The sequence below is a fragment of the Acanthopagrus latus genome, chromosome 4 (genome assembly GCF_904848185.1).
Source record: "Acanthopagrus latus isolate v.2019 chromosome 4, fAcaLat1.1, whole genome shotgun sequence".
Taxonomy (NCBI): Eukaryota; Metazoa; Chordata; class Actinopteri; order Spariformes; family Sparidae; genus Acanthopagrus; species Acanthopagrus latus.
In genome coordinates this window covers 14,324,140-14,341,394 of record NC_051042.1, presented here as the reverse complement: position 1 = coordinate 14,341,394, position 17,255 = coordinate 14,324,140, and the positions used below count along the sequence as shown (strand labels likewise).

General features: G+C 41.6%; 2 protein-coding genes across 6 annotated transcripts; one reads left to right on the top strand and one right to left on the bottom strand.

Moving 5' to 3' along the window:
- The first annotated feature begins 88 nt into the window (after positions 1–88).
- On the top strand, positions 89–8,830 carry LOC119018714 (receptor for retinol uptake stra6-like). Its single transcript, XM_037096594.1, has 17 exons — positions 89–348; positions 736–802; positions 2,965–3,050; positions 3,147–3,286; positions 3,432–3,598; positions 3,750–3,857; positions 4,494–4,561; positions 5,127–5,206; positions 5,356–5,417; positions 5,514–5,676; positions 5,780–5,855; positions 6,425–6,558; positions 6,852–6,969; positions 7,111–7,212; positions 7,753–7,916; positions 8,115–8,252; positions 8,363–8,830. Exons 1-17 carry the CDS (start codon positions 248–250, stop codon positions 8,620–8,622), a joined length of 2,034 nt encoding a protein of 677 aa, XP_036952489.1. The 5' UTR covers positions 89–247; the 3' UTR covers positions 8,623–8,830.
- Positions 8,831–8,985: 155 nt separating this feature from the next.
- Positions 8,986–16,508, bottom strand: LOC119018713 (immunoglobulin superfamily containing leucine-rich repeat protein 2-like). Of its 5 annotated transcripts, none has more exons than XM_037096592.1 (3): positions 16,441–16,508; positions 15,722–15,899; positions 8,986–14,210 (listed from the first exon to the last, which is right to left on the bottom strand). In XM_037096592.1, the coding sequence occupies exon 3, from the start codon at positions 14,199–14,201 to the stop codon at positions 12,048–12,050; it is 2,154 nt and encodes a 717-aa protein (XP_036952487.1). In that variant the 5' UTR covers positions 14,202–14,210; positions 15,722–15,899; positions 16,441–16,508; the 3' UTR covers positions 8,986–12,047. The 5 variants fall into 5 exon arrangements, with proteins under 5 accessions (XP_036952487.1, XP_036952483.1, XP_036952485.1 ...); XM_037096588.1 differs by having other exon boundaries at positions 15,722–16,038; positions 16,441–16,494; XM_037096590.1 differs by lacking the exon at positions 16,441–16,508 and adding an exon at positions 16,330–16,437 and having other exon boundaries at positions 15,722–16,038.
- Positions 16,509–17,255: the final 747 nt, after the last annotated feature.

Sequence of the window (17,255 nt, the reverse complement as noted above, 5' to 3'; positions counted from 1 at the left end):
CTGTACTGTTGAAACTCTCCCTCTCTCCTCTCACTCCCCTCTGTGCAGCTGTTAATCTGCTGTGTTTGAGCTCTCTGTTGGACTGGAATGCGTCAGGGTGTTTGGGCCAAACTGTCCCGACACGTTACTGCAGCAGCAGCAGCGGCGGCTGATCACTGAGCGAGGGTACCTGACTGGAGGAGGATCTGGAGTCCTCTGGATCTTTGATCGTCCTGCTTCACCCGTTTAACTCGACCGAACAGCTGCGATGAATCACACCAAGGTCGAGTTTGAGCCTTTTGAATATTCCTACTATGACTATTCAGACTGGTACTCAAACAACGCAGAGCCGACCAAACCACCCAAAGAGTGAGTGTTGAACCCCTCCGGAGATGATTTCATGTTTAAGTCTGGAGGGAAAAAAAGAAAATGTGATTCTTATTCTTATTTTGTTGCATTGATTAATATTATGAAGTAATGATGTACAAATGCAGTATGGGGATTTATTATTAGATGGCTGTTGATTGCAGAGAGTTGGTGATTTTGCTTGTTATTGTGCTTAATTTGAGCAAGAAGTTCGGTTTCCAATCAAACAATAACAAGGTGTTTAACTTGAGTTATTGTGAAATATTTAAATCAAGATTAATCCAATAAAACATGCCTTTTTAACTAAACAGTATTTCTTTGTCTTCTATTATGCAAATACTTGCATTTTCGTGTTTTAAACATTTTTTCAATGTGGTTGCCCTTTTACAGAGTTATTTTACCATGTGACCCCACAGTGGACGACAAGCTCTTCCACATATGCATGCTGTCAATATCTGTAAGTACGCTCAAGTTGAGAACATTTTGTTGATGTGGATTAGATGGCTGGTTCCAAACTGCTCTGTCTTGCTTGTCTTTGTTATCAAGAAGATTCCGATGAATATGTCTGTAACCTTAGTTCAGTGCTTAAAATAGGAATTCAGCTTATGTTTGCCTAGTAGGTCACAGTAAAAGTCACACTTATTAATTCAAAGTTCAAAGTATGAAAATGTGATTCCTATCGTATAAAACAACTATGGGGATTTTTAAAAATAGCCCAGGTAAAAAGCTCAGTCAGGCCAGTTGTGTCTAAGTGCTGACTCACTTGACTGCGTGGCATCAGAACACCAAGTGTAAAATGGCTCAGGCCCATATTTGTCTAATTTGGCTAAGTACTAAATGTGTGAACCCATTTAGGCAGATAATCAGCTCCTGATAGCAGATAGGTTGATTCCTCAGCGCAAATCAACTGCGAGTTGTCTACCAGGAAGTTGTTGCTAACGTGACTTCACTGTGATTCTGTGGTTCTCTGATATAGCTTATGGTCCAATTCTGGGCATAGTCAAGCAAATACTGCAGGCTACAAAGGTGTGTCAATTTTGGGTGCAGAATAACACAAGTGAGTTTCTGCTCAAACTAAACTGCAATAACAAAAGGCTTTGGAAATTGCAACAAAACAAACAAACATAAAAACTCTGCCCTTGCCAAGCAGTGCTGCTAGCTAAAATGCTTCCTGTAAGGGATGAAGACAGCGGTTGTCTTTACCAAATATTTATTATAAAAACATCTACATACTAAATAGAACATCAAATATGGACTAAGGCATCTGGATTCATTAAAGTAGCCTATATGCTAACTGTCAAATAGTTAGCCTAAGCTAACATACAAATGTCCACAAGAGTAGAAGTGAAGAGAAAAATCCTGCTCAGTAATCCCAGCATCAACAATAAGCCTGCTTAGAAGGCTGTATCAGCTACACATTAGCTTACACAGCTAGCATAGTGGCTAGCTTGGTAACGAGTAAACTGATCCCAGAAAAATGTAAGTTTCTGGTTAGCCTAATAAATCATTTGTATTTGTAGGAGTATGAAAAAGTCAGAGCTGCTGAGTCAGAGATATCACAAAATGGCGGACAACAGTTAACAATGTCAGTTAAACTGCTGTGGAACTGTATGTTGTTAGAGCAAAGGAACGTTCGACCGAACCAGCGGCCAGTGAAAATGGCGTCTTTGTTTCGGGCAGATGTTCGATTTAACGATGTCCGCTGTCATTTGGTCCTCATACAATTAGCCTACAAGTGAAGGCCTCGTACTGTACACAGCAGGAAGACCTCCCAGAGTTCCTTGTTCAGTCAGTAATGTGGAATAAACTGTGACAGCTGGGTCGCTGCCGCTGATCAGAAATAACAAGATGTAGTAGTCTGAAGTCTCTGTAAAATGAGGTTTTCCATATCAAGTTGCCCTGTCAGTCATGATCTATTGTTCAATTGCCTCTACAAAGCTGCTTTGATTTGTTATTTCAAGTTGTGTATGTTTAATGAGATTATGAGATGAACAGCATTAGTTAAAAACAAACACAATCGATGTTCACGTTTTGTGCTGTAAGGAGGGACTGTGCAGTAGTCACGGACGTTGTTGAAGCAATGCGTCATGTAGCAGAAATCAACAGAACATCTGCTGATCAGCTGAAAAAAAAATCTTTAAAGTAACGCCGTCAGATATTTAGGTTCAGCACATATTTTGCTTTCAGATTCAAGTTTGACATTGCTCTCATGTCAGTGACATTCATTTCAGACAATTTGTTATTTGCTCCACACACCGAATCACAAAAAAACCCTTTTCAGGTCAGGTTCAACCAAATTTCCCTCAAGATCTGAGCAGAAAATACAAATAAAAGAATCTTCAGTCAGTTGAAAACAAGCAGAACCTTGTTTGCATCAAACAGAGTAATGAGACCTGTTAAAAAGGGACTTTTCTTTGACAAAAAAAGCTTTTGATCCCAGAGCTTTAAAACCACACGGCACAGTGTGGTTGAGCAAATGCTGCTGAAAAAGGAAAATTTCATTTCCTCATCCAGTTTACTCCGATATGTAGACTCCTGCGCAAAGATACGCTGATTTAATATTGATATGAAGGCGTCTGTATCGTCTGAAATCCTGATGTATCTTGTCTTTCCTTGCAGCTGGTGATCATGTTAATCCTAGCAGTTCTCTCCAGGAAAAACAAATTCTGCCAAGGGTTTACCAGAGGATCCTCCAGTATCTTCAGGTGACTTTGAGTAGTCTGTGAAAATGAGTTGACAGATGGTACGTTACACTGCAGGTGTGTCTCGTGCTAACTAAGTAGTGTTGTACGATCTCACAGCCCAGCCAACTTCCTGGACCAGACTCAGAGCAAAGGCGTGGTCATGGCCGTCTTCGGACTGGTGTTCAGCAAGCTGGCAATGCTGGTGATCGCTCCCGACCCCCTGCCTTTCTGCAAAGACACTCCGGCAGACATCAAAGGTGGATATTTGTATGATGAAAAACGAAGCTGCATCTGTCTATACATATGTCTCATATGTTACACTGCTTTGATGATCATGAATGATGGCTCTGAGAGGAGAGCACATCAGAGATTTAATTCTGCCTTTTATCGCTTGTTTTTCAGAGTACATGAAGATAATCGCCATCTTCTACTATCCAGTCCTGTTTTATCCTCTGCTGGCCTGCAGCACTCTGCAACACAAAGCAGGCTACGTGTTTGGGACGCTCCTCTCGTTCGGCCACTTTGGGATCCTGCTGTGGCAGAAGTTCGACTGTCCAAAGACCCCAGAGGTGAGACGCCAGTGACATTTTAGTATTCTGCGTTGGGAGCGCGGACCCTCGCTGTGTGCTCGGGTTGCAGCGCTTTGAGATTTTCAGGGTATAAAAGTTTTGGTGTGCTGATCCTTTAAAGGCTGAATTACTTCCACCTTCCTCCTCGCAGATCTACAAGTTCTACGCTCTGCTCGGGAGTCTGCCTCAGCTGGCCTGCCTCGCATACCTCTGTGTTCAGTTTATTTTGCTGTTTGTGAAAGGACCGAAGACTGACGAGGTGAGGCATCGGCATTCAGACGGCACACCGATGAAGCAGAATGAAACATCTTGGCTGTGATTCGTGTGTGAACAACAACAACAAGTAAACAACTCCCAGGCTGCCTTTGGTGCGGCTGAAGAGCAAGAAGCATGAATTTCAACTATGTAAAACATAACCATGATTACTGTAAGCAGCTTGTGCAGAATAGAGAGGGTTTAACTCAGCGTCCCTGAGCAGATTATGACGATGGAGGTGATATTTTTTTTTCCTCCACTTTCAAACACAATAATACAACAGACTTTTTTGTTTTCACAGCTGATTTAATCCGTCTCAATGAAAACCAACACTTTTCGTCACTAAACTTCGAAACTTGTGCATCACCTTGAGAGTTTCATGTATTCTTATTCATTCTTGTTATGAAGGATGCTGTAGCTCATCCACTGAGGAGAACAGTTTGCTTCGATTGAACCTCACAGTTTTATTTTTCAAGGAATGAGTCATCTCAAGACCTGAAATTACACCGAATGTCACAGAGAAATGTTTTAGTCTCCTTGAATCGAGGTTGAACCCGAAACGATCAACAAAATTGAATCCATGACCCTCTAGTACATCTAGTCATTTAGTGACTCACTGGCCTGAATGTTTTGCTCGCAGGACCTTGACAGCAGCTACTACAACAACTATGTGAAGCTACTTCTCAAGAAAAGGTCCTCAACTGCCAGGTGAATGGAGATGATGTTTTTTTGTTTTGTTATAACACATCAACACATCACATCGACAAATTCAGTCATGATATGTCAATAAAGAAAAAGTAGGAAAAAAACAGCAACAACAACAACTGTAAAAGTTATCATTATCACAAGTATAAAAGATTGCAAAGAATAAGTTCAAATTCACCTAAATGGTTAACAGACTCTCTGTAATTATAAAATGTAATAATAAATAGTCAAATGATCATTGAAATAAACTATACCCACTGAAATAAGTAAGTTAACAGTTATCTTAATTGTTTACTTTCTTCAATGAGCCAAAAGATCAACTAGTTTTCTCCAGAATCATCTTTACAAAATCAAGAAAAACTTCAGGTTATGATATGATTTCATTCAACTACCAAGACTGGGGTGTTACTGTAGATAGTCTTTAGTTTAGTACTGTACTTTAGGAGTAGTTGAGTATTTTGTTTTTCTAATTTTCTACGACATTGGGGAAGGAAGCTCATTGAAAAAAAATCCCTGTTGTAGAATTAAAAAAACTAAAATGAAATAATCTACATTTTTCTTTATCTAGCTCTTCATCTACAGACAAACCAACACTGGCAGAGAGAATACTGGAGGTGCCTAAGAGTTATATTTATATACCAGAAAAAGGTTTGTGCACTCAAGTATAGATGTCAATATTTAATTTTAGTGTTTATATCACAGTGGAGGAGCTTCTCTTAATGTTTTAGTGTTTAAAGCAAAGCTTTGAAGTGATGTGACTGAAATGAGGTCCACTGACTCTTAATTTTGTCTTCCAGTGTTTCGTTTTCCAGTAAAGCTCGCTGTGTCAGCGTTTGTTGCCTTCATGGCGATCTATCACGTAAGTCTTCAGACCCTTGTCACGACCTTTCACCTCTTGAATCCGACTAAACATTGTCTTTGTTTAGCATCAATTCACAATGTGTTTACTTTATAGACGGCGCTGTTGTTGATCGTCCTGGTGGTCCCCACCCTCCATATTGTTCGTGCTGGTATTGATGAAAACATTGCCTTCCTGTTAATGGGGTTTGGGATCATCCTGTCAGACGACAGGATGGAGGTCGTCAAAATTGTGACCTTCTACACGTGGCTGCTGGAGGGTATGTGTCGGCTACTTTTTCGACTTTTATACAAAATCTACAAGTGGATCGTCAGAAAATAAGCAACTAATTGCACTTTTCTTTTGTTGTTGTCATTTGTTAGTGTGCTACCTGTGTGCAATGACCATGTCTCTTTTGGTCAGTCTCCTCATGCTCATGAGGTCAATGATACTTCACAGGTATGAACACTGAAACCCCAAAGAGGGGAGTCACTGTGAACTCAAAGAAACTGAAACAGCTCACTTGTTTTGGCCACTTGGGGGCAGTACAACGAAACTATAAACACACTATGGACACATTATCACCTTACAATGCTGATATGGTGAACATGTTAGCAAATAGTTGCCTATTTACACACACATTTAAAAAATAGCTACGGATTTCATGTTAAAGTGCTATTTTGTCCCCATTACAAGCAGAACTGAACATATCTGATATTAATATTGACTTGAGTAGTAAAAGTTATTTTCTGGAAATAAATGTACTTATATATCAAAAGTATATGTAAAAGTAAAACATGCACATATTTACATACTGACCTGAAATTCAACATTTTAGCAGACATTTAATGATTTGATTTAATTCAGTGTATTATTTATCTGATTGCCACTAAAATAAATCAGTTTTAAGATGCGCTGCGTTCACTCAGATAAAACATCTGCCAAGTTGACTCAAGTGTTGGAAACAGCCGGTCATCTCACATGTCCTGATAAAATCCTGTTGCCACTGTCTTTTTTATTTTTACCAGGTCAAACCTTAAAGGACTGTATAAGGGAGACATCTACAGCATTTATAACAGCCAGAAGACCATCAGTCCATCTAAACCTGGTGTTGTCTGCTGGATGGGCTTGACAGGATACCAGGCTGCCATCGTTTCCCTCGGTACGCAGCAAAATAATCACTGGATCTAACTTTATTTCAGAAACATTATGGTAATATTCTGCAGTTTTCTCGCTGCCAACAAATCTGACGAAGAAACAAGCAGCAGCACTGAAATGATCCTACCAGCAATATTTCTTAGAGGGCTCAGTCACAAGGATGCTGTATGAAGCCAAATGCTGAACATGTTTTCTTGACAAAAAACTACTAAAAACACTTCAGTTAAGACAAACTGTTTCCCTGGGTGACATGTTCCTTCATTACAAAAATGTCCTGTTTCTGTGTTGTATTGGCAGGAATGGCCATTCAGACTGTTGTGTTCTTCATCTGCTTCCTGTTCCTGGTGTTTCTGATCATTATCCCCGTTTTTTACGGGCGTAATCTCATCGTCTTTGAAATCGCGGGAGAGGCATGGTGAGTCAGCAACCTGTTTTGAAAAATTATTCAAATTTAGAGATTATTATTATTATTATTATTATTATTATTATTATTATTGTTATTATTATTATCATTATTATTATATATTTTTTCATTTTCATGTCTGTGATGCATCAGGCCGGGGTGGGTCACTCTGCTGCTGGTCACTGTGCTTCAGCACGTTACTGCGAAGTTTGCTTTCATCAAAAAAGACGCTGGAACAAGAGACTTGAACAACAGGTACGTGACACCTGTTCCAGTTTAATATAGCATGGTACAGCGTGTCGATCAGCCCAAACCCCAAATCATAAGGGATTAGTGTAAGAATCCTAAATCATGTTATGGGTTTTTTGGGGGCTGCTCATCAGAACAAATTAAACTCTTAAAATACGTTGTACTCAGTTACTTACTCAAGTAATATTACAATTTATGCTCTTAAAAAATAGCAGATGTCAATCAATAGAATCTCCAACTCTGGTACTTCACTCATATAACCCTCAAAGACAGAGACAGCCACCTGAGGCTATAAGATAGCTATTGTTTTAAAATGTTGAATAACTTTTGAACTGCTAATCCTGCCTGCTTTAAAAGAGTCATGTAAAGTCAAGTGTTTCAGCTTTTCAATGGATAACACATTATCAGGGACTCCATAATGAACTTTATCACAACATCATCTGCTGCATTGATCAATGAAGGAGAACACGTTACACAGTTTCCTCCTCTTGGATAAGGGGGGATAATTTGCTAAAACACCCATGAGATTCTTCTGTTGATGTGCAGAGAGAGTCTGTTTCTTCTGACGTACCTGCTGTTCCTGATCAACACTCTGGTCGGACTGATTGTCTCAATATGGAGAATGGTGATAACAGCGCTGTACAACATCATCCATCTTGGTCGCATTGACATCAGCCTGCTGCACCGCACTGCAGAGTCCTACGATCCAGGTTTAGTGATTTATTGTTTTTAACAGTCTTTGGACAAACAAATGATTCTGTGACATTGAGGAATGAGATAAGTCAATATTTAGGCGAACAACAGAAGTTTTTCTAACAAAGGAATTAAACTTGAGGATTTGAAGATATTTTCTGATCATGATCTCGGTCTGACATTGGAAATGCTGTGTGACCTTTGACCCCATCCAGCCTATAGCTACTACATCAACTCCCTGAAAGTGGAGGTCAGCCAGTCTCACCCAGTGATGAAGGCTTTCTGTGGGCTGCTGCTGGACATGATGGTGGAGGGCGGCCGAGTCGGACAGAAAATAAGGGACGCAGAGGAAGGTAGAGACCCTGAACCGCAAACACACACACAAAACAGATCCTCACATACATGCAACCCCTCAGTATGGTGTCTCGCTCTGCCCTGACAGCCTGCTCCTCCATGATTTCAGGGATTCAGGAGAATCGGCCGAGTAAGGCTACCAGCTGTCGGAGGATCCGTTCTCGCTGGCAGCTGCTGTACACTTTGGTCAACAACCCGTCTCTGCTGGGCTCCAGGAAGCACTTCCAGACACTGAAGACCTCCGAGAGCGTCCTGAATGGGACCCCCAACCGCAGCTCCAAGAAAGGCAGCAACAAGGAGGCCAGCAAGGCAGCTGCTGAGCCAGTCCAGTCCACTGAGACCCCAACAAACCAAGATAAAACTGACTGAGATCCCTGATCTATGTGGTGTGGATGGCAGTGTACTCGAAACAAAATTCTATTTAAAAAGAAGCATCATAGGAGATCTGTTTGGGTGTGTGAACATGTCAAATGTGATTCTGTTTAGAGTATACTGTCACTCTCACTGACGTGATGCTAGATTTGTACATGGTGTAGATGATGGCACAAAAAAACATTAAAATGTCAGTCAGAATTGATCCAAGTCTTCAGGTTTGGATGATTAACTTTAAGCCAACAGCCCTCTTTGTTGTTGCCATGGTACAATGTATAAATTCGAGATGTGCTTCTGAGTAACATCCACATAAAATAGAGAGACAACTTCTCATTCAAAATAAAAACATGAAAAACTGAGAACATACTCCATTTCAGCCTTTATACAGTGTTATATGATAACAATTACTATAAATAAAATGTCATGTCTTAATATTATTCATAAGAAGTTTGTCAGCACAACAGTTTCTACTCAGATTTCAGCTTTGTAATTATCATGAGATGAATCATTTGAATCGAATCATGTTGCATATTCTCACGTCAACATGTTACAGTTTTCTGTCACCTAATGTATTTTGTGTTTGCTGTTTAAATGGCTATACGAATAAACAGTTTTCCTAACATTTGACAAGTGACTGCTGAGTTAGTAAGAGCTCAAATAGAAAATATGACTATGCTGTTAAATTTGACTTAACTTACGTCCCATTTTACAATGAAATAGAATAAAATGTATAAACACATAAAAATGTATTAAGTCTTTAATAGTCCTGTGATCCTCATACTGGTTTTCTAGTGACAAATTTCATGCAATTTTTATTAATTTTCTATTACTGATTAACCCAAAATATCAGTATTGATCTTGGGAATTATATTCATCAACTATTATTATACTTTGAGAACATTTCAGAGCCTGTACTACTTTTACTTGAGTAAAGGAGTTGAATGAGTACTTCTATTTCAGCCAGAGATTTTTGGGGATTTATAGCCCTACTTGAGTAAAAGCTGTTGAGAGACATGGAGACAGTTGATAATCATTTGGTTTTCCTTTGTCAAAACTTTATTGAGGCACATAAGAGAGAGGCTATTTGAACACTTTGGTAGAAACAATGTTTTCTGTATCACAGGGTTATAAAACAGGAACAAAGACAGCAGCGAACAAGTTATTCTGAATATTTTCACAAGACAGCTTAATGCGACTCACAACGACAGGCAGCATGCAGGCCTTCTAACACTGCACTCTGGGAAATACAACAGGATGGACACATGACCCAGATACAGCGGGTCAACAACGTCACATACACACCCAGAAGTGATTGTACTGTCACTGTAACACTGCAGGAGACTCTGCGAATAATATCGAACTAAGTTGTCCACGTTTCACCAGTGATTAGAGAGCTTGTTTTAAAACATGAAACTAGTTACCGTCATATGTTCACAATATACCTGGACAAAGCGCTCCTAGCTGCAGGACACAACGGCTTCCACTTTGAAACATTAACATTTAAGCTCCTTTAAGAGAGGATTGAGTTTTTGTATTTTAAAGGTACTGCACTTTTTATATGACAAATGGACTGTAAGTAGTTTGAAGCAGAATATCTATCTTTAAGTAATAGCTAGCCTGTTAACTACTGCCTACATCGAGTATACTTTTTCCTAATCATTATGCAATACATGTCACATACGACACAAGCTTTGTCACATTTTTTTTTTTTTTTTTTTGTCTAGAAGTCACCACAATAATAACTGCTACTGTCCTCGTCAGGGCAACTAAGCTGTTCATTTCCTGTGTTGCTGAAAGCTATTAACTTAAACAGGATGAACTGAGAATTAAAACAGAGAATTTAGGACTTAAGGACTTATTTTCAGTCCGACATTGAGGCTCAGATGAAAAACTTGTTTAAACAGTCTTTAACGTGTTGGCTCCAGCCTCCTAATCAGCAGTTTAAAGGCCGGTGGGCTCTCCTCTCTCCACTTCAGTAATTTAAGTTTCTGTATTTTTAAATAAAACCTTTAAACTGGCTGCATAATGGCTTTTCTTGCCTCTTGGGAGCTGATTAGAGGGGAGTCTTATTTTCATGTTACACCCTGGTCATAACATATTTGTGTGATTTCTTAATATAATATCTATGAAGCATTTTTGAGCATTTTCCTTTTATTTTTTCAGTAACTTAAATTATAGCTGCTTTATGAATCTAATGATTGTCTATCACTGTGTATTTTGGAGCAGATCTGGATTAAGTCTTTTTGCTAGACTAGGCTAAGTTGCTGCTGGACGTAGCTGCATATTCGCTGACAGACAGTAGCATGGCGTTAAAGGAGACCTATTTGGGTTTTTTGCACCTTTGCATACTTCCTTAAGTATTTTATTTAGGTTCTTTTGCATGTAAAAGGTCTTGAAAGTTAAAAAGTCCAAAGTCTACACCAACAGCACCTCCTTCTCCTCGTCAGCAGTCCCGCCTTGAATTCTGTGACTTAATGACATCACATTACATCAGCGTGCCACGCCTAAATTCACTGTAGAAGTGATGCTAACTGGAGGCTGGAAACAGGACAGAGACAACCACAGACACAGGCTAACTCGGGAGTCTGTGAGCTGACCAATCAGAGCAGACTGGGTATTTGGAAGGGGGGAACCTTAAAGAGACAGGTGCTAAAACAGAGTGTTTCATATAGAGGGGGAGGACAGATCTGCTGCACCGGGCAGTATGAGAAACTGATGTGTTTTTTGAGCATTAAAGCATGTAAACCTATTCTGGTAGCAACCCAAAATACAATTATGAACCTGAAAATTCTCATTTTATGTCTCCTTTAGTGTTTTGTAATGTTAACCCTCTGCAAAAAGCAGATTAGCTATTTCCCTAAATGCCTATTTATCTAAACATGCTGTGGGGAAGGCCTCTTGCTGAAATACATCACCAATAATATCCCAATAAAATATGATGCTGAGTCAGATACGGAATGCTTTAAAGCCTCCTTTTTATACTTTGATATGGTTGAGCACCCAGTTTCTCTCTTTGAAACACAAACTGGTTCCATTTTTGCTTTTAGAAGTGCAATGATTGACAGAAAATTGCCCATTTGAAAGGAGGAAACAAGCCGTGATATTTCCAGCTACAAATAAATATTGTTTGCAAGGGGAACATAGCCCAAACCAGCTGTCGTTCAGCCTTTAATAAACAACTGTCTGGAAAACATCCACTGACAATCAGGTTGCTTGTGGCCTGTCACTTAATGATGCAGCCTGGGGTGTGGTCTGAAGCTGGAAAGTCCAGTTTTGTCAGAGTCCTGTGGAATTATTTATGCTCTGCCTTTGCAGGGCTAAAAAGAACATTGGCACAGGCTGAAAAAACATAATGTGTTACCCTTGAAATAAATGTGAAAGCAACCTACAAATGATGTATTGTCAGAAACAGTCGCCATTTTTTACTGATTGGGATATTTGTAGTTGCTTATAATATTGACTGCCTCAGCTCCAAGAGGTAACCTGTCACTATACTCAGATCCTACCTCACAGTTGTCTAAGTTCCCCCTGCACTGAGACAAACTGAAGGACTCAGTCATGACACTCTCCTCAGTATCGGCCTCTTTGTCTCCATCTGCACTCTCCGTCTCCCCCTCCTCCTCATCCAGCTGGCTGCCGTTGATCTTCCTCTGCGACTCGGTGTGGGGCGCGTGGATGTTGAAGTTGGCGGTGAAGTTCCTCTCCATGTGGTACTGGTCTTTGGCCTTCAGGATCAGCTTGTACGTCTTGCTGCGGTATTTGTACACCAGGTGGAAGCACGTCGCCCCGAGGAGAGGCACAGTGGACACGGTCAGGAGGCAGATGCTGACCGAGATGATGATGAGGAGGTTGGGCACCCTCCTCCTGGTGGTGAACAGTACCTGGACCTCACAGTCTTCCCCTCTGTAGGTCAGACACAGGGAGTAGTTGGTGCCAGGACGCAAACCGCTGAACAGATACGTGTTGACACCCTCTTTGATCCTTGACCACTGCACGGCTGCGTGTTTTCGGTCGGCAGTGACGCACAGATACAAGCCATTCATGTGGACTCTTTCAGAAATGTCGGAGAGGTCTTCATTCTCGTCACTGTCTTGGACGCTCTCTGATGTGTCAGCTGTGGTTGCAGCCTGCTTGGCGCTCTTGACTCTGGGCATGAGGAGGGGATTGAGTCGCACTGTCGCCTCCGTTTCTGACACGCCTAATGCAATGACGCCAAAGTCAAATGTGTACTGCTTGATGTCGTCCAGGCTCCCGTTAAAGACGTTGCTAGAAATGTATCTCGTGTTAGCCGTCACGCCACATTTACTAGCACGCGACAGATACCTTGTCACCTCCTCGGAAGACTTTGAATTGATCTCTGCAGGGGGCGGGAAAGTGGGCAAGGCATTCATTATGTCTTTTCTCTTTAAATCAGGGAGACGCACAGCATCAAAAGCAGATGTTTTGCCTGCTGTTTGGTGTAAAGATGGGTGTGTTTTAGTGTAAGGAGGTGTCGTCGTCAGCTGTTTTTTGGGTGGCGGTTTTGGTGAAGCCACCACCGTCACAGACACTGAATCCTCAGCTCGTCCGAATTCATTTGTGGCCGAGCAGCTGTAGTTGCCACTGTCGTCTCTCCTGATGTGTGAAACGATAAGAGTCCCATTATTAAAGACTCTGACGGCGTTGTTGGCCAGCAAGGAGACCTCATTAGATTCTGCCGAGTCTTCCTCAGTGAACGAGAGGGCCAGCTCTTGTTTCCTGCTTTTGCTGCGAATACTCCACATGACGAGCGGCTGCGGGTTTCCTGTGAACTCACAGGTCAAGACCAGAGCGTTGCCCTCACGTAAAGATGCATTATGAAAGTCTGGCTCCGTCTCTATTGTGACTTTTGGGCTTGTGCACTTCGATTCAGCCAGTTTTCCGATCATCTGACCCCGAAGTTTCTCTGGAGATTCACAAACGATCAAATTTTGGTCCGGGACTGTGATGGTGGCATTTGAGATCCAGTCTCTGAGCCAGTCGAGGGAGCAGGAGCACACAAAGGGATTTGTGTAGATCTGCAAATGGGACAAAGACACCAAACCGTCAAACGTCCCTTCTGCTATGGTTATGAATTTGTTGTTATTGAGTCGCAGGGACCTCAGGTCTTTGAGGTTGGAGAAGGCGTCCCTCGGCAGGTGGACCATCTCATTGTGGTTCATCTTCAACAGCTGCAGGTCTGTGAGGTTCTGCAGATCCTCCCACGGAAAGTCTATGATTCTGTTGTGGCTGATGTCAAAGTTACGCAGACGAACCAAAGGCGTGAGGGCCCCTTGTTCGATGGAGACAATCTTATTGTTGGCCATCCACAGCGACGTTACCCGGGTGACATTGTCAAAGCTCCCCAACAGTATCACGGTGATCATGTTAGCCGAGAGACTCACAGTGGTAACGTTAGGAGGCAAGCCATCTGGGACTTCAGTCAAGTCTTTGTAGGAGCACTCGGCAAAATGGCGGGCATATTTATCTGAGCAGAGGCAGAGCTCGGGGCATCCAGGTGCAGTGGTGACGACCGCGGCGATCCACAGAGTGAAGTATATGAGGTCTGCGGCAGCCATTTTCTCCTCCTGTAAAACAGCGTCACAGTCCATTTATCAATCAGGAGATTAAACGTTACATGTTTGGCACACTTTATCATCAAAATGACTCTAGCAGACGAGTAGTAGAAGATACATTTCAAGGAAAATCCAGCTCAGTTTTTTTTTTAAAAACAAAACAAAATAAGACAAAAATAAGAATAGTTCAACTTTAGCCATGTTAAAAGGGGTTTTTTTTTGGGGGGGGGGGGGGGGCGGGGTGTTTATAAAACTGAATTGAGGGTTTAAGGATTTCATATCATTATATGCAATATAGACCTTAAAGCCCTCTAAAGGTACAGTCCACCCAAAAATCTAAATTCAGTCATCATCTACCCAACAACAGTAGATTGAGACTTGTTTTAAAGTATAACATAAGTGAAACAAAAATAAACTGGCTCTTTACAGCTTATCCAACATAACCCCACTCTCTGGAAGCCCCAAGCGCCCAAAGATGTTTTTTTTTACACCCTTGGTGTGCGGTCGAGTTCGTGCAACCACTTGAGTGCTCGTGCTTTCAACTCACCGTCTACAATAAAGAGTACAAAATGTCTTTGTAAATCAGTTAGGGATCTCAAGGCTTCTAGTGACTTGGATTACACTGGAGACCCCGTCTTCTTCAGTTGTTTAGGAGACTAATTTTGTGATGCATCTTCAGTGATTTTGGGGTGCATGAATAAAACTGACTTGAAATATCTTTCTCAGACCTCAGCATGCTTCTGTTGTCCAGGAGAGACAATGAAGCCGAGCTTTCTAACATGTTAAGGTCGCGAATGCAAAAATGATCTAATGAGACATACATAAATGTCCATTCGAGAAATATGACGGACAAACAAACACCTACATGTTTACCTCTCACTGCAGTCTGGAAGAAAAACGTTATGGCCCAAAATGCTGGACTGTCTGACCAGAGCATGAAAAAAACAAGGGTGTTTTCACATGCAGGGTCTCATCTTAAAATGACACTTTTAGGACAGATGCTACATAGTGACAAGCCAGCTGCATAAACTGTGAGTTGAGGTGGATTTGCGTCTGAACAGAGAATATAAATGAGCCTGTGGTGTCTGGAAAAAACAGAGGAAGAAGAAGAAGAAAAGAAAAAAGCAGTTTCACCGCTCATCCTATCTGGCTCGATGTTGTCGCCTCGAAGCCTTCAAGGTGCTGTCTGAAGAACTGTAATTAGGCAGGGTTGGTAATGTGAAGCAGCCGCATGTGAGTCACCGGCAGGAGCGACTGGGCTGAAACTACGCAGCAGCTCTGTCCTTGGTGCTGAAAGGCAGCGGCGCGTCAGCTGTTTGTTTACAGCAGCTCCGATCCGCAAACCTCTGGATCAGCCGTGTTTCTGTGCAGCTACCTGCTGCGTGACGGGGAGGACTGTCGGTGTAACGTGACGCTGCGGGAGCGAAGTTCGTCCCCGCAGTGAGACCTCGACGCAGGGTCGCGATGAAACATTAATGAGGAAAGAGGATCCCCCCTCACCTCTGCGTAGAGGACCGGCTTACCTGCGTTTATGTGTTTATATCTCTGTAGATCGACCCGAGGTGTTTGCAGTCAAAGCGCACAGACTGTTCTGAAGTTTGAAGGTGGAAACTGAGTCCGTCCGTCCGTCCGTCTGTCTGGCTGTCTCTGTCTGATCTTACATGATGAAAACACGCGCATCCGTCTCTGGGTCTCTCCTGCCTGTGAATGTATGTCATACTGAGTTATCTCCCCCTCCTCCCCTCGTCGTCCTCTTCTCTCCTCACAGCGTCGACGTTCCAAAAATGTTTTAAAGGGAAAACCACCTTCACTTCAGCCTGCAGGAGACCATGGCCGAAGCCTACACAGATAGGAACAATAAAAGCTAAAAGAAGTAAAGCAGCTAAATTCAAACTCACAAAGTCCCATCACTATCAAGAGTGAACACATTACAAACTTAAAAGGTACAATATGTAAAGACTTGGCCACCTGTCAAATTCATACTTCAAACAGATAGGGGGCAGTATATCACCAGAGTAACTGCTAACGTTAGCTAGCTAGCTAGTACTTTGGACAGGACAGAACAGTGCTAGCTGGAAGGCCAGTTAGCTTGCTAGTTTTGTTGTTTAACATGCAGTTAAATGATATTTACTGTTTGTCAGCTGCACACGATGCTATTGCCTTTGACTTGTGCTGAAATAAAAATAGCTTTGGGAGTAACAGCTTAGCCAAGGGGCTAAATGAGCTGATCATACTAGTTTACCTCCTGTTGCTAAGTAGCATGTAAGGTCCGTCCAACAGAGTGGTGCAGCAATGACATGTTTTCACAGGCTAACCCCGGACGTTAGCATGGCCCATGTTCCCTCGTTCAAAAGCATAAGGGAGTTTTGAATTGGATTTTTGTTAGGCTAAAAAAGCAAACACTGCAGTGAATAAATGAGTCACCCTGTTCGGCATTATGACCATAAAATGTCCTACAATTTCTGTAGTCTCATTCAGCCATTTGTTAACACAATATTAAATTGTGTACATGTAATTATGTATTTTATGTCATACAACAAGACGTGTTAATATCTTAAAGGTCCCATATACATATATACTGTTTTTCATCAGTTTCACACAGCTGTCAGCATACTTGCCAACACTGGGTTGTCAAAAATTTTGAAAAATGACCCTTTAAATCTCACCTACTGGTGAGATTTTTGAAAATTTTTTTTTATTGCTCTGGGAGGTGAGCTAACCGTCCTCCTGCTGCTGACACTGGGCGAACCTCAGTAAAGTCGCGGCTGGACCCGACTGAATATCTGCCGAATATCCAACCTGAAACTAACTTCACCCTGGTTCAATGAGTTGCCTGTTGCAGCCTTTGAATAGGATGACGAGGATTTCAGTCACTCAACTTAAACGGTGACTTGTAGAAATGATACAAATAGCAGTAATGACAATAACAATCGATTTCAAAATAACTTAGGGTGTAGTGCTTTCACTGTGTACAACTTAAATTCGCCATTTGCCTGTGATATTAAACCTAAAAAAATCATGTCAACATCAAAATCAAATGTCATTATGTTTACCAGT